This window comes from Salvelinus alpinus, chromosome 27, assembly GCF_045679555.1.
Source record: "Salvelinus alpinus chromosome 27, SLU_Salpinus.1, whole genome shotgun sequence".
Lineage (NCBI taxonomy): Eukaryota > Metazoa > Chordata > Actinopteri > Salmoniformes > Salmonidae > Salvelinus > Salvelinus alpinus.
The window spans coordinates 42,144,787-42,170,500 of record NC_092112.1 but is presented as its reverse complement, the minus strand read 5'-3'; the positions used below and the strand labels follow the sequence as shown (position 1 = coordinate 42,170,500).

General features: G+C 44.2%; 1 protein-coding gene across 2 annotated transcripts; it reads right to left on the bottom strand.

Annotated features, from left to right (window-relative positions):
- Nucleotides 1-8,330: 8,330 nt before the first annotated feature.
- Nucleotides 8,331-11,255, bottom strand: LOC139556587 (ADP-ribosylation factor 6). Of its 2 annotated transcripts, none has more exons than XM_071370719.1 (2): nucleotides 11,051-11,255; nucleotides 8,331-10,878 (listed from the first exon to the last, which is right to left on the bottom strand). In XM_071370719.1, the coding sequence occupies exon 2, from the start codon at nucleotides 10,092-10,094 to the stop codon at nucleotides 9,567-9,569; it is 528 nt and encodes a 175-aa protein (XP_071226820.1). In that variant the 5' UTR covers nucleotides 10,095-10,878; nucleotides 11,051-11,255; the 3' UTR covers nucleotides 8,331-9,566. The 2 variants fall into 2 exon arrangements, with proteins under 2 accessions (XP_071226820.1, XP_071226821.1); XM_071370720.1 differs by having other exon boundaries at nucleotides 11,055-11,206.
- Nucleotides 11,256-25,714: the final 14,459 nt, after the last annotated feature.

The window sequence follows — 25,714 nt, the reverse complement described above, 5'->3', positions numbered from 1 at the left end:
AGCCAACAGGAAACAGCTTTGTGACAGTAGTGAAGAGCAGCAGTTACACTCCAGTGCTCGGTGAAGTCACAGAAACAACCTTTGATCCCTACAGCAGACATGACCTGCACTATCTGATCTTTAAAGCAAAGAGAAGCATGTCAATACACACACGTGTTCAATCAAAGCGACTCTCGTAGAATGGCACTAACATGGTTTAGTGTCCTTCTACTGTATAAAGATGTACTTAATAACCCTGAAACAAGAGAGAGTATACAGCAGTGGAAACTGCTGCCTTGGAATGATTACTCTGTGAACGTGTCTGGAATTTAAAATCTGTGGTCTTCAATGTGACCATTTACCATATTGACAACTAGGGGAAAGTAAGAGTTGCCAATGTGATGAGGGCAACGAGCTCACACACTGAGACAGACAAATATCCTTGTGGTTAAAAAGGACCTGTGGCTAGCCAACAAACTCTCCATAACATGTTTCCATAACAGATATCAACTACTAGTACACAGTAGTTAGTTACATAACAAAAACAAGATATAACAAGATATTTCTTACTCTGCGTTGAAGATACTGTATCTAAGTGACCTCAGAAATGTTCTCTACCTCTCAACAAAGACATCACAGCACTGTTGCATTCCATCTAGGAAAACAGCCAGTATTGTATGGAATGTAAGACAAGGAAACCAACTGCCCTCCCCTGAGTCATCACCAGCCATGCCTGTGGGACAACAACTGCAGACTAGGCTAGAGTCAGCTGGGAGAAACAGACTGGGGGCTGTGTGTGTTTGTGTGTGTGTGTGTCCAGGCTATTTAAGGATGCCGTTTTTATGTGAGGGTCTGTCTACAGCAGGTATGTGTGTGTATGTGTGTGTGTGTGTTTGTGGATAGACCACAGGGAAAGCGACATTTAGAGTAATTGACTTCCTGTTCTCAGTTCCACAGTATCAATAATTTCCTTCATAGTGAATAGGAGCCTCCATCGCTATAATCGAAGTGGCAGAGATCTGAGAACAACAATATTAGTCACTTCAGTTGGTCTTTGAGTGTATTAGTGTTATTGGGGATGAAGGGAATCGCTGTAAATATGACATAATATGATATAACTTTATTAATTCGTCTCACTTCACATATTGATTTATGTCACACTATGTACAAGCCCTCCTCCTGTCTCCACTCATTATCCCGGTCTTCTATTGAGTACTGAACACTGGCTAGTCAACCAAGGGTCAATGTGTGAGTGTACGTGTGCAGAGGATTTTAGTCGGCTGATTACGCCATTCTGCATGGTCTTGCTGACGTGGCAGGATTCCTCTGAAACTCATTCCGCATAATTGCAGTCGCTTTGCCAATTAACAAACACAAAACTGGACTGATATATTGGATCTGGATCGAGTAATTCCTAAATGTGGCTTTGATTGTTTTATTTTCAGAAGTACTCAAGTGGATTAGAGAATGTCTGTCTTTTAGTCGAAGGGAGGGTTGTTATCATAGTACTGTCTCTGGACCTCACAGGAGCCTAATTCCAATTCTCCTCTTTGGCTCATTTCCTCTGTAGCAATGGATTGATCCAGTGTTTTATACTGTACCCTACACTGCAGGTGCACCTGAACCATGCTAGGTGGAGAATCAAGACTGGGCTCCCTTAGGACCAACATAAAAGCTGTGAGTGTCGCTTCCTGTGAAACTGCATAGGGGAACAGGAAACACATAATTCCTTTTATATATGGAACCTATAACAACACTTCAAAGATATCTGCCCTTCCTCCCTTCCCTGGAAGTAATCACTCAGCATGATTGGATAAGCATTGTGTTCACCTAACTAATCGGGTGATCAGTGACTCCAAGGCTGCGTATACACAGGCAGACCAATTCTGATATTTTTTTCACTAATTGGTATTGTGACCAATCAGATAAGCTCTGAAAAAGATCTGATGTCAAAAGACCAATTTGTGGAAGAAATATCAGAATTGGGCTGCCTGTGTAAACGCAGCCCAAGGAAGCTAGAAAGGAAAGGTACATTTTGTTAGAATATGAACAGGGCTCCGATTCCTCTCACATTCATTTAGGTCTGGCAGCTCGCATCACATCCTGTTTTAGAGGGCCAAGGGATGCATCCTCGCCTCAACATACTGCCACCAGATGCACTACGTCCTCTAGGCCCTGTATAATTGTTAGCATATGGTCAAAGGGAAAAGCTCTCTGTGACATTTTCTAAAGAGGCTAGTTGCAGCCTCAAGGCTAAGTGACTCTGTTAAAGCACAGCATGGTTGTTTTATAGAGCTGTGTAAAGCATCCACAGCTGACCAGACTGTGTGTGTGTGTGTCTCATTAGACTAAAGTGGCTTCCTGTCTTTCATCTGCAGTCATATAAAGACACACTGGGTATAGGTGAAATATTTCACCTATCTTGTGACTTTATCGTCCAATTCCACGCTCAAGGCTACGGATAATGGAAAGGAGATGAGGAGAAAGGAATTAATTTAGAGTTTTCAGGGTACTGGGTTTTCAGGGTACTAGCTTAGTTCTTGTCTAATAGGTTAGACAGTAAGATGCTGTCTGCTGTTGAACAGGATGTCAGGGCAGTAGAGGAGGCAGATAATGACTATTCATTGATCAGACTACCTGAAGGTGGAGTCTCGGTATATGTGCTTGTCGCCATACAGTAGGCCTTCCTTCCCACTGATTCTGATACTGATTCTGATACTGAGTTCTTTCTGTTTGATGTTTTACACATCAGATTGCTGCGTGTCTCTTAAGAATGATAGATTCAAAGGTTGGGACATAATCGAAAGGGATACATATAGGCCTACTCTGTAAAAATATATAATAGCCAACAGTAATCTCTAACCTCCCTAATGTCAAACTTGAAGCAAGGGAATAACAATGATACATGTAAAGCATTTATTTTTCATCATCCGTTACCCTCAAATGTTTACAATGGAATATTTGGAGCTCTAGAGACCTAGTTTACATCCAACTCTCACTGTCCACACAGTGTTGGTGGTCCTCAAAGTGTTTTAGAGAACTTGTCGGGACGCCACAACCAGTTTATGCTGCGCCCTGGTAGACGTGGTACATATTTACATGATCCACTTCAAACACACATGCAAACAGATGTGTACAGGCACGTCTATGCTAACGAAGAGTTCATCCAAACTCATTGAATACAATCTTGATGTGTTTGCTGTTTGATGCAATGGAATAAATCAAAGTTATATTCAGTGAATGGGAGTTTAATTTCATTATGTCACTGTCCCAAGGACCCAACACTGACAACACTTCTCCTTTCACTTTGAGTTGAGAACTCCAGTTCCTTATTCTATAGAAAGACACAAACTAGAGCTCTGGGTATACAAAGGTATACACATGCAACCTTGAAGGAGTTTAGCAAGAAGATTCAGGAAAGATAAGTGTTTGAGTATTAAACAGAATTCCGTAGAGGTGTGTCTCGTCTCAACTGCTGCTTTGTTAATGCTAGTGTGGGGTTAGGTTCATGTGGGTGTGCGTTTTGTGTGTGTGTGTCGTTTCACAGGTAGGCCCCAGATGTGCAAATAGACCTGATGAACGTCATTAACACTTATTTTGTAACTACAATGAACGCAACAAACATCCCCTTAACCTGTATTTTTGGATTGTAAATGTGTACTCCAGTTCAATATAATAAATCATGAGTAACCAAAGTAACACTGCATGTGGTTGCGATGTCTATGAATGAACAGTTCTGTTTTGTTCAAGTAAGAATTGTTAAGTGTGTGTGCGTGCGTGTGTGTGATTCAACACAGCAGTAAGATTAATATCAGGGAGGAGGCCTGAGTAAACAAATTACAGGGAACCGGTAACAAGGTCCATTTAAACAGTATTGTTTGAGTTCACCCCCTCCAAACGAACGCAATAGATCGGTCCACCCCTACCCTGCTGCAGACAATGGTTTGGCTCAGGGCTAAATCCACCCAGCAAAACCCAAGCAGGTTTGCCTTTACTAACTACATACAGTTGAAATCGGAAGTTTACATACACTTAGGCTGGAGTCATTAAAACTCGTTTTTCAGCCACTCCACAAATTTCTTGTTAACAAACTATAGTTTTGGCAAGTCGGTTAGGACATCTACTTTGTGCATGACACAAGTAATTTTTCAACAATTGTTTACAGACAGATTATTTTACTTATAATTCACTGTATCACAATTCCAGTGGGTCAGATGTTAACATACACTAAGTTGACTGTGCCTTTAAACAGCTTGGAAAATTCCAGAAAATGATGTCATGGCTTTAGAAGCTTCTGATTTGACTCAAATTATGTCACTTAGTCTATTGGAGGTGTCCTGTGGATGTATTTCAAGGCCTACCTTCAAATTCAGTGCCTCGTTGCTTGACATCATGTGAAAATCAAAAGAAATCTGCCAAGACCTCAGAAAAAATATTGTAGACCTCCACAAGTCTGGTTCATCCTTGGGAGCAATTTCCAAATGCCTGAAGGTACCACGTTCATCTGTACAAACAATAGTACGCAAGTATAAACACCATGGGACCACGCAACCGTCATACCGCTCAGGAAGGAGACGCGTTCTGACTCCTAGAGATTAACATAAGTGCGAAAAGTGCAAAAGTATCTATATCCACAGTAAAACGAGACCTATATCGACATAACCTGAAAGGCCGCTCAGCAAGGAAGACGTCACTGCTCCAAAACCGCCATAAAAAAGCCAGACTATGGTTTACAACTGCACATGGGGACAAAGATCGTACTTTTTGGAGAAATGTCCTCTGGTCTGATGAAACAAAAATATAACTTTTTGGCCATAATGACCATCGTTATGTTTGGAGGAAAAAAGGGAACGCTTGCAAGCTGAAGAACACCATCCCAACCGTGAAGCACGGGGTGGCAGCATCATGTTGTGGGGGTGCTTTGCTGCAGGTGGGACTGGTGCACTTCACAAAATAGATGGCATCATGAGGATGGAAAATTACGTGGATATATTGAAGCAACATCTCAAGACATCAGTCAGGAAGTTAAAGCTTGGTCGCAAATGGGTCTTCCAAATGGACCATGACCCCAAGCATACTTCCAAAGTTGTGGCAAAATGGCTTAAGGACAACAAAGTCAAGGTATTGAACATTTGTGGGCAGAACTGAAAAAGCGTGTGCGAGCAAGGAGGCCTACAAACCTGACTCAGTTTCACCCGCTCTGTCAGGAGGAATGGGCCAAAAGTAACCCAACTTATTGTGGGAAGCTTGTGGAAGGCTACCCAAAACATTTCACCCAAGTTAAACAATTTAAAGGCAATGCTACCAAATACTAATTGAGTGTATGTAAACTTCTGACCCACTGTGAATGTGATGAAAGAAATAAAAGCTAAAATAAATCATTCTCTCCACTATTATTCTGACATTTCACATTCTTAAAATAAAGTGGTGATCCTAACTGATCTAAGACAGGGAATTTTTACAAGGATTAAATGTCAGGAATTGTGAAACTGAGTTTAAATGTATTTGGCTAAGGTGTCTGTAAACTTCCGACTTCAACTGTACATGCCTCAAATAACTTTCACTTCGAAACCCATCTTTAAGACCTTAGAGGAAAGTGAGTGATTCAATAGTAGTTCCCCTAATCTTGCTGTAAAAAAATGTAGAACCTGAAAAGCAGGGAATATAGCTTCAATGTGTAAATGTGGCAGGTATGTAACTAACTACATGTGTCTACTAACTTCACAAAGAGATCTTTATCATGAAGGTCTAAGTCTTAAAGTTCAAAAGCCATGCTGAACGCAGCAGAACACAAACGGTTGAGTTTAACATGTGGCCACAGGTGAGAATGACAGCAGAGGATGTTCGCTATTAGTCGGTGCTATCCGGGAGCCTTGGGATGTCCCAACACTGATGTTACCCCATTTTAAGTTGAAATGTAAAATAGTTAAGTGTAGGGGTTAAGGGTAGGGTTTAGGGTATGGACGTCCCAAGAATCCCAGATAGCACTAACTGTTAACTATTGTCTATTTATTTTAGATCTGCCACAGAGTGCAGTGACAGCTGTAGGGAGGCCTCTGACACGTGTGCTTCTGAGCCTCTCTAATTAAACACGACATGGCTGAGTCTCCATAGTCTAGAACGGCTTCTTCACCTCATCTCCTCTCTGTCTTTGCTGATGTGAGATGGCCTGGTGAAAGCAATGTCCTGCTCAGCATTCAATATGGTGCTTCTCCAATGTTTTCGGATTATTTCCAATGAAAATTAAGGTACGGAGAGGAAAAAAGGAGCGTAAGCCACACTAGTCGATTGAGACAGCCAGAGTTCAACGCCCCTCGCTGTGTATGCTGCGATCTCTAGTTTGCATACCAAGCAAATGGAGACACTGCTTATTCAAACATTTGCCATACAGTGAGAGTGGAGAAGTTTTACTTTTGTCTCTAGAATTTAGTTGCGTTTTAAAGACGGTTGTAAAAGCATCAGTGGTGAAAGCATGTTTTATTTGATATTTTATTGAACTAGTCAGTTTAGAACTAGTCAGTTTAGAACAAATTCTTATGTTACAATGATGGCCTACCCCGGCCAAACCCTCCCCTAACCCGGACGACGCTGGGCCAATTGTGCGCCGCCCTATGGCACTCCCGATCAAGGCCGGTTGTGATAAAGCCCGGGATCGAACGAGGGTCTGTAGTGACACCTCTATCACTGTGATGCAGTGCCTTTGAACCATCCCGAGTGGCGCAGCGGTCTTGAGGAGATAGCAGGCAGCTCCATTTGACCTCCCTGGTGTGGATTTCAGTTTAACTACACCTCCTTCGTCCAGCCTGCCCGGGTCACAGGGAAGTCGATCATTTCAACACAGCGACAGCCAGGTCAAACTCCAAACCAACAGACGCAGAACAAACAACACATTAGCCAACACTGTAGCCATGCCTCCATTTCATCAGAGAAAGGCATTCCCTCACAGAGAACCAGAAGTGCTGGGCACTAGCTGCTGGATTATTGTGTGGTAATACATTTGCACAAACTGCATACTAAACGGCAAATATGTAATACCTTAAACTGCTCCTTGTTTTTTTTCTTTATCATAAAGGTCACACTGAACGTTCATATAAGCGCTCATCTATAAGCTCAAAACTGAAGCTTCACATTTGGCTGACTGCTCTCTCTGGAACAACTGTGCCACACCTCAAACGACGATCACACTGACATGCATGTCTCCCTCTAGCATTTTCTGACTTCAGTCACTGATGTCATACCAATCATTCACACTCCCTCTCTTTTTGGGGATGAACTTGCCAATAGACGCTTATCTAATGTCAGTTTTCTTATTCCCCCACTCTAATGGTTAATGTTAGGATTTGGGAGCGGGTAAACTGATCCTAGATCTGTACCTAAGGGCATAGTCTACCCAGGGCGAGCTGCCAGCCAGGCTGGCTGGGGCCTTTTGTGTGGCTGACACCCCCTACGGGTCACATGAGCATGAAGGATGACATCACTCTCCAACCAAGACGCCAAGCAGGTTCTCATTGGTGTGAACACAAACGCATTACGTTACACTTGCCAACAGATTTGCCATAACAGTAACTTGCTTTGAGCAACTAAGGGCATGTTCAAATATGACCAACCTTTTTCCCTTGCCTTATGTATTATTTAAATCTGTGAATGTATACAATTGAAAGTGTCAACGTACATACTCAAATACACTGAGTGTTGTTTGTTCTTGAGGACAAGGCTTTGTTTGAGTGGCCCATTTTAAAAAAAATAACCAGATTTTTTTTAAATCTACCATCTCTGTACACAAGTAGACCGGTGTCAGTCAGTGCCATCCAGTCAACGTCTGTCAATCTGTGGCCATTTGAGGCTAATTGACAAGGTGGTGGGGTTCAATCTGTCAGCAGTCTCCTACGTTCAAACCAACACCAACTTAAGGACTAACTTTCTTCAACTTCAAGTGTGAAAATTGATTTTAGAAACTTGAGTTTGACTATAACCCCTTACAAATTCACAAAAGAAAAACAGCTTGGGCATGATTTGCTTACACAGCCCTAAATGTCAAAAAGCACTTTGGGTTAAATACACCAGAGACTCCTACTACAGTATTCTAATGGACTATGGGATACATAGAGGCCTTGAAAGTAAGGTCTAAGCTACCTGACAATCACAACCCGAAACCAGAGATCATCACTTATTCAAAGCCTGTGACTCACGCCATGAAAGAGCACAACGGAAACACACCAAACAGACTTCACAGTTCACACATCAATTTTTTTAACAGCCAAATTTTACTTCCTCTTTTGTGACATTCAAATAGTTTAAGCATGTACATGTTAGTCAACAAGGCATCATATTGAAAAAGCTCCACTTCCATGTTGATCTGGATATCTTTATTATTTAGTCAGCATAGCAAATTGAACAAAAAAATAAAACAAAGCATTTTCTTATCTATACTGAACAGAAAGTACAGTCTTGTCTGACTGCATGACACGAGCTGTACAGCTGATGTGAATGAGCAGCGCAGAAGGCCCCAGTTACTGGAGAGCAGAGCACCATTGAAGTGGTATGGTGGTGGGGGGGTTGAAAAGTAAACGCTTACTGGGGTCCAAGAGTCAGTCAAGAGTCAAGTGTGCACTTTGTCAAGGGGCCTATAGTATGTGTCTTCTCATCCTCTCATGGATAAGGTAGTCCCCCCCACCTATAGTGCAGACTCAGCTATGAGTATGCTGTCAGTCTGTTGGTGCACCTATAAAACTCAGGGCTTCGCAAAAGCCAGCCAGAGCTGCAAATGGAAGCGCTTGGAAGAATAGAGGCAAAACGAGACCAGTGGTAAAAGATTCTGATCCGAAAACAGAACACAAATACAACAATATCCATCCATGTCAGTTTCCATATATTCCAGCATCCATATAGTGTCTTTTTAGAAAACTTCCCTAGCAGACATCATGGATGGAATCACTGTTTAAGGAATTACGTACTAACATTTTCTTCATTTTTTGTTTTATACAATCAATCAACAGTGAAAAAAGTACTTCTTCGCAAGGTCCTTACATGTCCGTAATACACAATCTTAATCCTTAAAAAAAAAACATGGTGGCAGTTGAACTGATATGCTGATGCTGCCCCTTTGTTTCCGGCACAGATATGAATGGGTAACGTCCTCAAAGGGGCATTTCCCATCTTTTGGGTGGAAGTTGGGACATGAGAATACTGTATGAAAAGGCTGTCTAATGTATCTATAGAACCCTGCTATCCCCCAAAACATCATACAAGAGATTTTGTTTGTGAACACGCATCTTTCAGGGCTTCTGAAAGCAAAGTATTGAGTGATAAGAATGTGAGCGAAGTATATTACAGAGCCAAAGCGGGAAAAAATATGAAAGAAAAGCCAGCCAAAACAATAGTATTTTTGTTTATAAAGAAAATGTGGGTTATAGGGAAGTCATTATCAAAAGAAAAAAAGTATAATCAAACTTTTCATTTAATCATCTGAGAAGTCATATTATTCATTAATTGCCTCAGCTTGTAATTTTTTCCATCTCTTGTTCATTTCACTTATTTTTTGCTTGTTGTAACTAAACAGTCCAGGCTGAACATAGAAGTGATGAACATTAAGATTTGTAATTGGAGGTGAGCCAGGTCAGGCCCTCGTATAGTCCATCACCGGTGGTAGCACACGATGGCTGAACGTACCAATTCCTATCCCTGATCCGGGTCAGGCCCAGCTTCTCCTGGATCTCGTGGGGCTTCATGGCGTCGGGCAGGTCCTGCTTATTGGCGAAGATCAGGATGATGGCGTCTCGCATCTCCCGGTCGTTGATGATCCGGTGGAGCTCCTGGCGGGCCTCGTCTATCCGGTCCCTGTCGGCACAGTCCACCACAAAGATGAGGCCCTGGGTGCCGGTGTAATAGTGCCTCCACAGCGGCCGGATCTTGTCCTGGCCCCCGACGTCCCACACGTTGAACTTCACGTTTTTGTAGGTTACCGTCTCAACGTTGAAGCCGACAGTGGGAATGGTGGTGACGGACTGGCCCAGCTTTAGTTTGTAGAGGATGGTGGTCTTGCCAGCAGCATCAAGTCCAAGCATCAATATCCTCATCTCCTTGTTGCCAAAGATCTTCGAGAGCATTTTCCCCATATTGTAGGCTGTGCATGAACAATCCACTTCCTTAGAAAACAAATCTAAATAGCTTCCCTATGATTTCAAGAGAGCAGAAATCGTTATTTAAAAAAAAAGTTACAGGTTTCGTTTCTATTGCGGTAGCAGGTTGCCTGACAGCAGACGTCCACGTGACAGTCTATCAGTGGTAGGTTGACACAAGTATACTTTTTTAAAGACGGTGGCAGTTACAAACGACTGTTCCAGATACTCGTGTCTAGAATGGCGGGCAAGCAATGGAAAATTATTCACTGAAAAATACAAATATTCCGTTACCTTAACAGCTGTCAGAAAATAACTAGGAACTATGAGAGGTGTGCAAAGGGAAATTGAAGTGGTTGAGAATTTGACGTCTAGGTGCCGGGAGAGGGTGGGGAAATATTTTCATAATCCACAACACTATAATTCAGTCTATTTGATTCAAACGATTAGCGAATCTAAATTTCAGGTCCCGGTGCGTACCTTGGTGTTTTCAATAATGTAGAAAGAAATACCAAAAATATAGCCTAATAGTTGCGTTTAAGAAAGTAGGCCCTCTCAAAAGCCCGTAGTAGTTCCGACTTCCTCCTTGTCTGCCGGCTGTCCACTTGCCCTTATTCCAATCGGCGGATTCAAAATAACGATTCTATTCGGGAGTTCATTGTACCGGAGACAAATAAGATCACCCCCAGTCGTATCTTCGCCGGGGACAACCAGGTCTAGAATGCTCAAAAGGTAATTGATTCATCCGACTTTACGCTCTTCCTCTCTCTTCTCTCTCTCCCTGTAACACAAGAGCAATTCAGAAAAGGGAGGGGTGTCAGACAGACAGAGAACAACTTTAATCGGCTACCCTTATGTCAAAAGTGCACTGTTCCAGCCTGAAAATAGCGCGCAAAATAATTTTAAAGCTTACACAAAAGGCGTCGCGTTGGAAAATGTGATAGGTAGCTTACCTACAACTGCGGCAACCCCCGGTCCCCAGGTTGATTCTCCCCGCTCTTGCCTCTCTCTACTGTCGTTCAGTCAAAGCGGTGGCGGTGCTGTGTTACCGGAAAAGGTGCGGACCCAGATCACCCGCCACTTCCTCTCGATTGCTCATGCACTACGCCATTTGGCATGCGCACACCGAGAGATTCAACAGCAAAACGATCGTATGATAGTTGAAATGGACGCCAGTTGTTGGGTATTATTACGAAAACAGCACGGTTTAATTTTGTGTTGTGATTATCTGGTTCTGTGTTTACAGATCTAGAAACCAATCTGATCTCCCTATTGTCTACGTCATGTTCCGTGATAATGCGCCTCATTATGACGTCATGGTTGTTCACTAGACGTTGAGTTTAAATAATGACACAAGTAATGCAAGATTTGTTGCCATGCCCAAATTGAGAGAATCAATGTCAGCTAACTACGTTTCCATCCAGTTTATGCGAGTAAAGTCATACACCAACAACAACAAAAAATCACTACAGCTGTGATGGAAAACGATAGTTTTGGTTGTTCATGCAGAATGCAGACAGATCATTTGTTCGTTTGACATGGTAGGATCTTTGTGTTAAAATTAATGATGCGAGAAATGGTGGCAGAAACTTAGTCATGAGATATACAGTACCAGTCAAAAGTTTGCTCATTCAAGGGTTTTTATTTATTTGTATTATTTTCCACATTGTAGAACAGTCCCTTATTTCACCTCATTTGCTAACATTGTATATAGACTTATTTTTCTACTGTATTATTGACTGTATGTTTGTTTTACTCCATGTGTAACTCTGTGTTATGTGTTGAACTGCTTTGCTTTATCTTGGCCAGGTCGCAGTTGTAAATGAGAACTTGTTCTCAACTATATAGGTAAAATAAAATATATAGTAGTGAAGACATCAAAACTATGAAGTAACACATATGGAATCATGTAACCAAAAAAGTGTTGAACAAATAAAAATATATTTTATATTTGAGATTTGTGCAAAGTAGCCACCCTTCGCCTTAATGACATCTTTGCACACTCTTGGCATTCTCTCAACCAGCTTCATGAGGTAGTCACCTGGAATGCATTACAATTAACAAAATAAATTTGTGGAATTTCTTTAGTTCTTAATAAGTTTGAGCCAATCAGTAGTGTTGTGACATGGTAGGGGTTGTACACAGAAGATAGCCCTCTGTGGTAAAATGGCAAGAACAGCTCAAATAAGCAAAGAGAAACAACCGTCCATCATTACTTTAAAGACATGGTCAGTCAATTCGGAAAATTTCATTAACTTTTAAAGTTTCTTCAAGTGCATTCACAAGAGCCATTAAGCACTATGATGAAACTGGCTCTCATGAGGCCTTCATGGTCAAACTCACTGTCAGTGATTTATTTAAAATTCAAGGCACACTTAACCAGCATGGCAACCACAGCATTCTGCAACGATACGCCATCCCATCTGTTTTGCACTTAGTGGGACTATAATTAGCTTTTCAACAGGACAATGACCCAACACATCTCCAGGCTGTGTATGGGCTATTTGAACAAGAAGGAGAGTGATGGAGTGCTGAATCAAAATACCTGGCCTCCACAATCACCTGACCTCAACCCAATTCAAATCAAATTTTATTTGTCACACACACATGGTTAGCAGATGTTATTGCGAGTGTAGCGAAATGCTTGTGCTTCTAGTTCCGACAATGCAGTAATAACCAACGAGTAATCTAACCTACCAATTCCACAACTACTACCTTATACACAAGTGTAAAGGGATAAAGAATATGTACATAAAGATATATGAATGAGTGACGGTACAGAACAGCATAGGCAAGATGCAATAGATGGTAGAGTACAGTATATACATATGAGATGAGTAATGTAGGGTATATAAACAAAAAGTGGCATAGTTTAAAGTGGCTAGTGATACATGTATTACATAAAGATGGCAAGATGCAGTAGATGATATAGAGTACAGTATATATATATGAGATGAGTAATGTAGGGTATGTAAACATTATATTAAGTGGCATTGTTTAAAGTGGCTAGTGATAAATTTTTACATAAATTTCCATCAATTCCCATTATTAAAGTGGCTGGAGTTGAGTCAGTATGTTGGCAGCAGCCACTAAATGTTAGTGGTGGCTGTTTAACAGTCTGATGGCCTTGAGATAGAAGCTGTTTTTCAGTCTCTCGGTCCCTGCTTTGATGCACCTGTACTGACCTCGCCTTCTGGATGATATAGCGGGGTGAACAGGCAGTGGCTCGGGTGGTTGTTGTCCTTGATGATCTTTATGGCCTTCCTGTGACATCGGGTGGTGTAGGTGTCCTGGAGGGCAGGTAGTTTGCCCCCGGTGATGCGTTGTGCAGACCTCACTACCCTCTGGAGAGCTTTACAGTTGTGGGCGGAGCAGTTGCCGTACCAGGCGGCGATACAGCCCGACAGGATGCTCTCGATTGTGCATCTGTAGAAGTTTGTGAGTGCTTTTGGTGACAAACCGAATTTCTTGCGCCTTCTTCACAACGCTGTCTGTGTGGGTGGACCAATTCAGTTTGTCCGTGATGTGTACGCCGAGGAACTTAAAACTTACTACCCTCTCCACTACTGTCCCGTCAATGTGGATAGGGGGGTGCTCCCTCTGCTGTTTTCTGAAGTCCACAATCATCTCCTTTGTTTTGTTGACGTTGAGTGTGAGGTTATTTTCCTGACACACCACTCCGAGGGCCCTCACCTCCTCCCTGTAGGCCGTCTCGTCGTTGTTGGTAATCAAGCCTACCACTGTAGTGTCGTCTGCAAACTTGATGATTGAGTTGGAGGCGTGCATGGCCACGCAGTCGTGGGTGAACAGGGAGTACAGGAGAGGGCTCAGAACGCACCCTTGTGGGCCCCAGTGTTGAGGATCAGCGGGGTGGAGATGTTGTTACCTACCCTCACCACCTGGGGGTGGCCCGTCAGGAAGTCCAGTACCCAGTTGCACAGTGCGGGGTCGAGACCCAGGGTCTCGAGCTTGATGACGAGTTTGGAGGGTACTATGGTGTTAAATGCTGAGCTGTAGTCGATGAACAGCATTCTCACATAAGTATTCCTCTTGTCCAGATGGGTTAGGGCAGTGTGCAGTGTCGTTGCGATTGCGTCGTCTGTGGACCTATTGGGTCGGTAAGCAAATTGGAGTGGGTCTAGGGTGTCAGGTAGGGTGGAGGTGATATGGTCCTTGACTAGTCTCTCAAAGCACTTCATGATGACGGAAGTGAGTGCTACGGGGCGGTAGTCGTTTAGCTCAGTTACCATAGCTTTCTTGGGAACAGGAACAATGGTGGCCCTCTTGAAGCATGTGGGAACAGCAGACTGTGATAAGGATTGATTGAATATGTCCGTAAACACACCAGCCAGCTGGTCTGCGCATGCTCTGAGGACACGGCTGGGAATGCCGTCTGGGCCTGCAGCCTTGCGAGGGTTAACACGTTTAAATGTTTTACTCACCTCGGCTGCAGTAAGGAGAGCCCGCAGGTTTTGGTAGCGGGCCGTGTCAGTGGCACTGTATTGTCCTCAAAGCGAGCAAAAAAGTTATTTAGTCTGTCTGGGAGCAAGACATCCTGGTCCGCGACGGGGCTGGTTTTCTTTTTGTAATCCGTGATTGACTGTAGACCCTGCCACATACCTGTTGTGTCTGAGCCGTTGAATTGCGACTCTACTTTGTCTCTATACTGGCACTTAGCTTGTTTGATTGCCTTGGAGGGAATAGCTACACTGTTTGTATTTGATCATGTTTCCGGTCACCTTGCCCTGGTTAAAAGCAGTGGTTCGCGCTTTCAGTTTCGCGCGAATGCTGCCATCAATCCACGGTTTCTGGTTTGGGAACGTTTTAATCGTTGCTGTGGGTATAACGTCACCGATGCACTTTCTAATGAACTCGCTCACCGAATCAGCGTATTCGTCAATGTTGTTGTTGGACGCAATGGGGAACATATCCCAATCCACGTGATCGACTGGAATCCAAGATGGCGTAGCAGTGTAGACGTGTCTGTTCAGTCCTCTCGTGTACATTTGTATTTTTTTCGTATTTCTTGTATATATTTAAAAAAAAATTCTATCTCTTTTCGATTTTTAACTCGATTATACCTTCCGGTAACCTACCTCACCCAATGTGATACGGAATCGCTATTATTTTTTTAACTTTGGAACACATTCAAGAACCCCCAGTAGCTAACCAGCTAATCAGCTACAAGCTACTTAGCCATTTTTAGCCGCTGCTAGCAGCTTTTACCTTCTGCACAGACACCAGCCCTGTTATTAGCCTGGATATTACTCACCAATTTACCAGCATCGGACTGTCTCTCGACAACAACGCCGGATTCCTGCCGTAATCCCTGAGCCACTACTTCTGATCCTCACAGCTAGCTTGCAGCTAGCGCTACTGCCACGAAGCTAGCATCAGTTAGCAAACACAATTCTACAATCACAACCTCTCTTTCGCCATCGCCATCCGGCTTGGATTCTCTGTCGACACGACCACGTCTGGTCTGCAGACGTATACCCCATCCGCTGTGCCCTCAACCGGCCTCCGTCTGAGCAGACCCCCTCCGTCTGAGCAGACCACCCCCCCGGGCTACTAACTTTAAACACCGCGTGCTAGCTTAGTGGCGGCTCCCCTGCTCCATCTACGGCTGCCCCCTGGACACTATGATCACTTGGCTACATAGCTGATGCCTGCCGGACTGTCCATTAATTCACGGTACTCCTTTCTGTTTATTTGTGTTTTATCTGTCGGCTCTGTGTTTTAACTCAGGCTCTGTGTGTAGTCAATCCGACCCTCTCTGCCTAGTCGTCGCCATTTTTACCTGCTGTTGCTGTGTTAGCTGACTAGCTGCTGTTATCTCACCTGTTGTTTTAGCTAGCTCTCCCAATCAAGACCTGCAATCACTTTATGCCTTACTGTATGTCTCTCTCAAATATCAATATGCCTTGTATACTGTTGTTCAGGCTAGTTATCATTGTTTTGGTTTGCAATGGACCCCGTAGTTCCACTCTCCGTACCTCTGATACCTCCTTTGTCCCACCTCCCACACATGCGGTGACCTCACCCATTGAGACCAGCATGTCCAGAGATACAACCTCTCTTATCATCACCCAGTGCCTGGGCTTGCCTCCGCTGTACCCGTGCCCCACCATACCCCTGTCTGCACATTATGCCCAGAATCTATTCTACCACAGCCATAAATCTGCTCCTTTTATTCCTTGTCCCCAACGCTCTAGGCGACCAGTTTTGATAGCCTTTAGCCGCACCCTCATCCTACTACTCCTCTGTTCCTCGGGTGATGTGGAGGTAAACCCAGGCCCTGCGTGTCCCCAGGCACCCTCATTTGTTGACTTCTGTGATCGAAAAATCCTTGGCCTCATGCATGTCAACATCAGAAGCCTCCTCCCTAAGTTTGTCTTACTCACCGCTTTAGCACACTCTGCCAACCCTGATGTCCTTGCCGTGTCTGAATCCTGGCTTAGGAAGGCCACCAAAAATTCTGAGATTTCCATACCCAACTATAACACTTTCCATCAAGATAGAACTGCCAAAGGGGGAGGAGTTGCAATCTACTGCAGAGATAGCCTGCAAAGTTCTGTCATACTTTCCAGGTCTATGCCCAAACAGTTCGAACTTCTAATTTTAAAAATTAATCTCTCCAGAAATAAGTCTCTCACTGTTGCCGCCTGCTACCGACCCCCCTCAGCTCCCAGCTGTGCCCTGGACACCATCTGTGAATTGATCGCTCCCCATCTAGCTTCAGAGTTTGTTCTGTTAGGTGACCTAAACTGGGATATGCTTAACACCCCGGCAGTCCTACAATCTAAGCTAGATGCCCTCAATCTCACACAAATCATCAAGGAACCCACCAGGTACAACCCTAAATCCGTAAACATGGGCACCCTAATAGACATTATCCTGACCAACTTGCCCTCCAAATACACCTCTGCTGTCTTCAATCAAGATCTCAGCGATCACTGCCTCATTGCCTGTATCCGCTACGGGTCCGCGGTCAAACGACCACCCATCATCACTGTTAAACGCTCCCTAAAACACTTCTGCGAGCAGGCCTTTCTAATCGACCTGGCCCGGGTACCCTGGAAGGATATTGATCTCATCCCGTCAGTTGAGGATGCCTGGTCATTCTTTAAAAGTTACTTCCTCACCATATTAGACAAGCATGCTCCGTTCAAAAAAATGCAGAACTAAGAACAGATATAGCCCTTGGTTCACTCCAGACCTGACTGCCCTCGACCAGCACAAAAACATCCTGTGGCGAACTGCAATAGCATCGAAGAGCCCCCGCGATATGCAACTGTTCAGGGAAGTCAGGAACCAATACACGCAGTCAGTCAGGAAAGCAAAGGCCAGCTTTTTCAAGCAGAAATTTGCATCCTGTAGCTCTAACTCCAAAAAGTTCTGGGATACTGTAAAGTCCATGGAGAACAAGAGCACCCCCTCCCAGCTGCCCACTGCACTGAGGCTAGGTAACACGGTCACCACCGATAAATCCGTGATAATCGAAAACTTCAACAAGCATTTCTCAATGGCTGGCCATGCCTTCCTCCTGGCGACTCCAACCTTGGCCAACAGCCCCGCCCCCCCCGCTGCTACTCGCCCAAGCCACCCCAGCTTCTCCTTTACCCAAATCCAGATAGCAGATGTTCTGAAAGAGCTGGAAAACCTGGGCTTGACAATCTGGACCCCCTATTTCTGAAACTGTCCGCCGCCATTGTCGCACCCCCTATTACCAGCCTGTTCAACCTCTCCTTCGTATCATCTGAGATCCCCAAGGATTGGAAAGCTGCCGCGGTCATCCCCCTCTTCAAAGGGGGAGACACCCTGGACCCAAACTGTTACAGACCTATATCCATCCTGCCCTGCCTATCTAAGGTCTTCGAAAGCCAAGTCAACAAACAGATCACTGACCATCTCGAATCCCACCGTACCTTCTCCGCTCTGCAATCCGGTTTCCGAGCCGGTCACGGGTGCACCTCAGCCACGCTCAAGGTACTAAACGATATCATAACCGGCATCGATAAAAGACAGTACTGTGCAGCCGTCTTCATCGACCTGGCCAAGGCTTTCGACTCTGTCAATCACCATATTCTTATCGGCAGACTCAGTAGCCTCGGTTTTTCTAATGACTGCCTTGCCTGGTTCACCAACTACTTTGCAGACAGAGTTCAGTGTGTCAAATCGGAGGGCATGTTGTCCGGTCCTCTGGCAGTCTCTATGGGGGTACCACAGGGTTCAATTCTCGGGCCGACTCTTTTCTCTGTATATATCAATGATGTTGCTCTTGCTGCGGGCGATTCCCTGATCCACCTCTACGCAGACGACACCATTCTGTATACTTCTGGCCCTTCCTTGGACACTGTGCTATCTAACCTCCAAACGAGCTTCAATGCCATACAACACTCCTTCCGTGGCCTCCAACTGCTCTTAAACGCTAGTAAAACCAAATGCATGCTTTTCAACCGTTCGCTGCCTGCACCCGCACGCCCGACTAGCATCACCACCCTGGACGGTTCCGACCTAGAATATGTGGACATCTATAAGTACCTAGGTGTCTGGCTAGACTGCAAACTCTCCTTCCAGACTCATATCAAACATCTCCAATCCAAAATCAAATCTAGAGTCGGCTTTCTATTTCGCAACAAAGCCTCCTTCACTCACGCCGCCAAACTTACCCTAGTAAAACTGACTATCCTACCGATCCTCGACTTCGGCGATGTCATATACAAAATAGCTTCCAATACTCTACTCAGCAAACTGGATGCAGTTTATCACAGTGCCATCCGTTTTGTTACTAAAGCACCTTATACGACCCACCACTGCGACCTGTATGCCCTAGTCGGCTGGCCCTCGCTACATGTTCGTCGTCAGACCCACTGGCTCCAGGTCATCTACAAGGCTATGCTAGGTAAAGTGCCGCCTTATCTCAGTTCACTGGTCACGATGGCTACACCCACCCGTAGCACGCGCTCCAGCAGGTGTATCTCACTGATCATCCCTAAAGCCAAAACCTCATTTGGACGCCTTTCCTTCCAGTTCTCTGCTGCCTGCGACTGGAACGAATTGCAAAAATCTCTGAAGTTGGAGACTTATCTCCCTCAACAACTTTAAACATCTGCTATCCGAGCAGCTAACCGATCGCTGCAGCTGTACATAGTCCATCGGTATATAGCCCACCCAATTTACCTACCTCACCCCCCCATACTGCTTTTATTTATTTACTTTTCTGCTCTTTTGCACACCAGTATCTCTACTTGCACATGATCATCTGATGATTTATCACTCCAGTGTTAATCTGCTAAATTGTAATTATTCGATTTATTGCCTACCTCCTCATGCCTTTTGCACACATTGTATATAGATTCTTTTTTTCTACCATGTTATTGACTTGTTTATTGTTTACTCCATGTGTAACTCTGTGTTGTTGTCTGTTCACACTGCTATGCTTTATCTTGGCCAGGTCGCAGTTGCAAATGAGAACTTGTTCTCAACTAGCCTACCTGGTTAAATAAAGGTAAAAAAAAAAAAAATCGAAGCAGTCTTGAAGCGTGGAATCAGATTGGTCGGACCAGCGTTGAACAGACCTGAGCGCGGGAGCTTCTTGTTATAGTTCCTGTCTGTAGGCTGGGAGCAACAAAATGGAGTCGTGGTCAGCTTTTCCAAAAGGAGGGCGGGGGAGGGCCTTATATGCTTCGCGGAAGTTAGAATAACAATGATCCAGGGTTTTACCAGCCCTGGTAGCACAATCGATATGCTGAGCGTGGCTACTTTGAAGAATCTCAAATATATTTTGATTGGTAAAAATAAATTAAACCCTTGAATGAGTAGGTATGTCCAAACTTTTGACTGTTACGTAGGCGTCTTGGAGTGAACTCAACACCCCGCCACGTCTCAACTCCCCGTGGAGTGAAAAAAGTATGTGATAGGTGCGGGGAAGGACGACAGAAGCAGAGAAAAATACCGTTTACAGGGAATTTATTATTCCTAAACACAGTAAAGTGGGGAAAGGGGGCTGGATAGAACCAAAGCAAAGAAATGAAAAGTTAACGTCCCCTCTCCTACCTTACCTGCCTTCCCACTTCTTACCCAACCTTTAGCACCACCTGGTGCGCTAACCAAAGTTCAGGGGGTGGTCCGCCCAGGTCTTATCTAGTGTGCATAGACAGATTAAATGCTACGGGTTACGTATGCCCGCAGGCCTCTTGCCTAAACACTCCCCAAGGTGTTTAGCCCCCCCCCCCAAATGAAACAATGATTACCAAAACTTTAAGTGAAACATTTCATTAACCAAAAACACTAAGTCCTATTTACATACACATACCTCTGAAGGAGCGGCTACAAAAAAATATAAAGAAACTTTGCCACAACAACCAACACAAGACATAAAAAGAATCTCTCTTCCATGATAAAGGAACACTGGCTATTATCAAGCTGGAGAAGGAGTTAGTAATTGAAGAGACAGCTGTATCCCTGACGAGAGGGAGGGGTCAGAGCTCCAATCAGCGATGGGGCCGACCAATCAGCTGCTTTAGGAATCCAGGAAGCCATTTTCTGAAATACACACACATACAAACCCACAACACAGAAACTGGGGAACGTAACAACTGGTACTGTATATTTATATGGTGTGTGTTCCTCCTCCTATGACTCGGGAAACCATGCAGTTTTAGGCTACAGGTGAAATAAGTTATGATGAACTGTAACGATGTACGCTGAGAGTCAGGAAGAAAGTACAGGGAGTGAATGGTTAGTAAATAACCGGTACGTAAAACAAGAACCACAAACACACTGACATGAAACCGAGTCAATAACACCTGAGGAAAGAACCAAGGGGAGTGACAGATATAGGGAAGATAATCAAGGAGGTGATGGAGTCCAGGTGAGTGTCATGAGGTGCTGCCTGGTGACCTAGAGGCCGGAGAGGGAGCACACGTGACATGAACTTCACAGGTTGGTGAAAGTGCAAGGTGATGAGCTTTATACTCCTTTCCAATAAATGTTGAGGGTCTTATTCTGGTAGCATTAAAATATTACTCTTTTATACATAATATTCTCACCAGCACTATTTCTGAGAGCTGTTGGCTAGAGCGCACGTGCCAATACTACATTTTGTGAGAAAACCATCAGTAGAGTTAAAGGCGATGGAAACACATGTATTTTTTATTTTATTCGGTACATGGGAATTTAACCGCAAAAAGTAATTTGTCAGCACAAACAGCCTTTGATCTATAACAAGTCAATTTGACTAGGTTTGTGGGTGCTCCTTCTCCGGCCTCTAGGTCACCAGGCTGCTCGTTATGGCTCACACCGCACACCATGGTTACGCGCATAATGACACTCACCTGGACTCCATCATCTCTTTGATTACGTGCTATATATATATATATATATGTCACTCTTTGGTTCCTTCCCCAGTCGTCATTGTTTTGGTTTCATGTCTGTTTCGCTTATTGATAAATCACTGACTCCCTGAACTTGCTTCCCGATTCTCAGCGCACATAGTTACAAGGTTCAGTTTGCTTCTACCAGAACTTGGTTAGGAGAAGCGAACTTGCATACTCCCCTAAAAAGACCTTCGCTTGAAGAATGAGGGGAAAAAAGCAGCAATATTACTATTTGACCCTCTTGAGACACTGTAGCAACAACATAGCTAGTAACACTTCCTCAAATTAGTCAGAATTAAAAGATGAGCTATGCAGAAATCCTTCCACCATTTCCTGGTTGCAAAAAATAGTTTACTTATTTTCAGTTGGTGACAACTGCTGTGAAATATATTTTCCACAACCAAAAATATTATTTTCAGCTTTTGCAAACTGGTGTACAAAACCGAAAGTAAAAGACGCAAAAACTAAACTTAAGAACGGGAAGCATAGAAATAGAACAGATCTACCACTTCTTAGACTCACTTTCAATGAGAATTACAGATAATGCATTTCTATGTGAAGTTGGTCAGGTCGCCCAAAATGTTTTTGCAGCTCAAGACATCTTTCATTTGAAAGTTTTTGCCAAAATGTTTGCAATTTTATATCCAAGATGTTTGGTGCAGTATTTCCCAAGTGAAAAACTGCATGAAAATGAGTAATCTCGTTGATTACTATTTGGAGTAGTACTGTTGACCAATCTCTGTGCGCACCACCAGCCCCCCAAAAAAACACCCGAAGACCAAAACTAACAAAGGTCAATTTTGTCATAACATACAGTGCCTTCGGAAAGTCTTAACCATATTTTGTTACGTTAAACTTATTCTAAAATGTATTCAATTGTTTCTTTCACCTCAATCTACACCATAATGTAAGGTTTTTAGAAAAAAGTTTACAAAAAATCTCAAATTTCGTGGTATCCAATTGGTAGTTAGTCTTGTCTCATCATTGCAACTCCCGTACGAACTCGGGAGAGGCGAAGGTCGAGAGCCGCGCGTCCTCCGAAACACAACCCAACCGCACTGCTTCTTGACAATGCCCGCCACAGGAGTCGCTATTGCGCGATGGGACAAGGATATCCCTGCCTGCCAAACCCTCCCCTAACCCGGACGACGCTGGGCTAATTGTGCGCCGCCCCACGGGTCTCCCGGTCGCAGCCGGCTGCGACAGTCTGGACTCGAACCCAGAATCTCTAGTGGCACAGTTGGCACTGCGATGCAGTGCCTTAGACAACTGCGCCACTCGGGAGGCCATTTTTAGAAATGTTTGCAAATTTATTACAAATAAAAAATGGAAATATACTCAGTACTTTGTTGAAGCACCTTTCGATGTGGTATTCGCTGGCAGTCTTCTTGGGTATGACGCCAGAAGCGTGGCACACTTGTATTTGGGGAGTTTCTCCCATTCTTCTCTGCAGATGCTATCAAGCTCTGTCAGGTTGGATGGGGAGCATTGCTGCACAGCTACTTTCAGGTATCTCCAGAGATGTTCGATCAGGTTCAAGTCCGGGCTCTGGCTGGGTCACTCAAGGACATTCAGAGACTTGTCCCGAAGCCACTCCTGCGTTGTCGTCGCTGTGTGCTTAGGGTCGTTGTCCTGTTGGAAGGTGAACCTTCACCCCAGTCTGAGGTCCTGAGTGCTCTGGAGCAGGTTTTCATCAAGATCTCTCTGTATTTTGCTCAGTTCATCTTTCCCTCGATCCTGACTAGTCGCCCAGCATGATGCATGCCACCACCATGCTTCACCGTAGGGATGGTGCCAGGTTTCCTCCAGACGTGACGCTTGGCATTCAGGCCAAAGAATCTTGTTTCTTATGGTCTGAGAGTCTTTAGGTGCCTTTTGGCAAACTCAAAGCGGGCTGTCATGTGCAGCCTCCGTTTACTGAGGAGTGGCTTCCGTCTGGCCCCTCTACCCTCTACCATAAAGGCCTGATTGGTGGAGTGCTGCAGAGATGGTTGTCCTTCTGGAAGTTTCTCCCATCTCCACAAAAGGAACTCTAGAAGTCTGTCAGAGTGACCATCGGGTTCTTGGTCACCTCCCTGACCAAGGCCCGTCTCCCTCGATTGCTCAGTTTGGCCGGGCGGCCAGCTCTAGAAAGAGTCTTGGTGGTTCCAAACTTCTTCCATTTAAGAATGATGGAGGCTACTGTGTTCTTGGGGACCTCCAATGCTGCAGAAATGTTTTGGTACCCTTCCCCAGATCTGTGCCTCTCCACAATCCTGTACTCGGCGCATCTACAGAGAATTCCTTCGACCTCATGGCTTGGTTTTTGCTCTGACATGCACTAACAACTGTGGGACCTTCTATTGACAGTTGTGTGCCTTTCCAAATCATGTCCAATCAATTGAATTTACCACAGGTGGACAACAATCAAGTTATAGAAACATCTCAAGGATGATCATTGGTAACAGGATGTACCTGAGCTCAATTTCAAAGTCTCATAGCAAAGGGTCTAAATACTTATGTAAATACGTTTTATTTTTAATACATTCGCTAAAATAAAATAAACAGTGTTTGCTTTGTCATTATGGGGTATTGTGTGTAGATTGCTGAGGATTTTAGATATATATTTTTTTAATAAGGCTGTAACGTAACAAAATGTGGAAAAATTCAAGGAGTCTGAATACTTTCAGATGGCGCTGTATGTGTGTCACGTATACTCCCTCTCTGACCTCTAGGTCACCAGACTGCTGATTATTACGCACACCTCCCTAGGCGTTATTGTTTCTGTTTTATGTCGTTGCACTGTTTGTGGTTCTTGTTTTGTTCATTTATTACATGTATTCACTCCCTGAACTTGCTTCCGGACTCTCAGCGTACATTGTTACAGAATAACGCCTCACCCAAGAGAAGCATCAGGGAGTGTTTTTGTATTTTTGTGTTGGAGATGTTGGGTCTGGGTTCCGCTGCCGGAGCAACCGAGGATGCCTCAGCCGGCTCGTCATGCTTTTCATGCCTCAGCTGGTACATCGAGTGTCAAGACTCGGTTGGCGGGTCAAGCGTCCCTTGCTGACTCTACCGAGGATGCCTCAGCTAGCTCGTCAGGCTTCCATGCCTTAGCTAGCTCGTCAGGTTTTCAAGACTCGGTAGGCTCAGCAGGTTCCCATGCCACAGCTGGCTCGCCAGGTTCCCGCGCTTTGGCAGAGGTGGCCGGTCCGTTCCTGATCCCCGGGACGTCCCTGCGGCTGGAGCCGTGCGTCAGGGAGGGGGTACTGTCACGTACATTCCCTCTGGCCTCTAGATCACCAGACTGCTGATTATTACGCGCACCTGTCACCATCGTCATGCGCGCCAGCGCTTATTGATACTCACCTGGACTCCATCACTCCCTTGATTACCTGCCCTATTTATGTCACTCCCTTTGGTTGCTTCCCCAGGCGTTATTGTTTCTGTATCGGTTTCATGCCGGTGCGCTGTTAGTGGTTCTTGTTTTGTTTGTTAAAAGTGTTCACGCCCTGAACTTGTTCCCGACTCTCTGCATACATTGTTACAATGTGTGAACCGTTTTGACTTGGAAGCAAGCGTATGGTAAGCTTGACATTACACCTAGGTGTAATGTCAAGCTTACCATACGCTTGCTTCCAAGTCAAAACGGTTCACACATTGTAACAATGTATGCAGAGAATACGCTTGCTTCCAACTCTGTCTGTTTGTAGGTAGGCTACAAACACACAGAAAATGTGGATGTATTTCAGAGTAGGCTATTGGGTTAATAGTCATGAGGATTTTGAGAAATCTTGATGTTACAATTACTGAAATACTTGTCCCTGCTGTGTACCTGAACATTCATTTAACGTAACAAATTGCATATAGTATAAGGCTTACGCGCAAACTCCAATGCAACTAATTATAAATCCCAATACACATGGTTAGGCTAATTCTGTTTGCATGCTCTGGATTATTTTAAAGGGGCAGTGAAGTTAAAAACATGAGAGACTAAAAAAATAAATGATATTGTGAAAATTATGATAATGCCCTTTTTGTGTAAGAGCTGTTTGTTAACATTTGTTTTTTTAAATGCCAGGAATTTCAGCCTGTTCAGGTGGGATGGAGTTTTTTGCCCAGATCATGACATCACAATCTGATCTGAATATTCTGACCAATGATCAGTCATCTTTTATTTGCATATGTACCTCCTACTTTGAAAGGGTAAGCATGTAGGCTTCAGAGTCTAGATCAGGCATCTCCAACAGATAGATC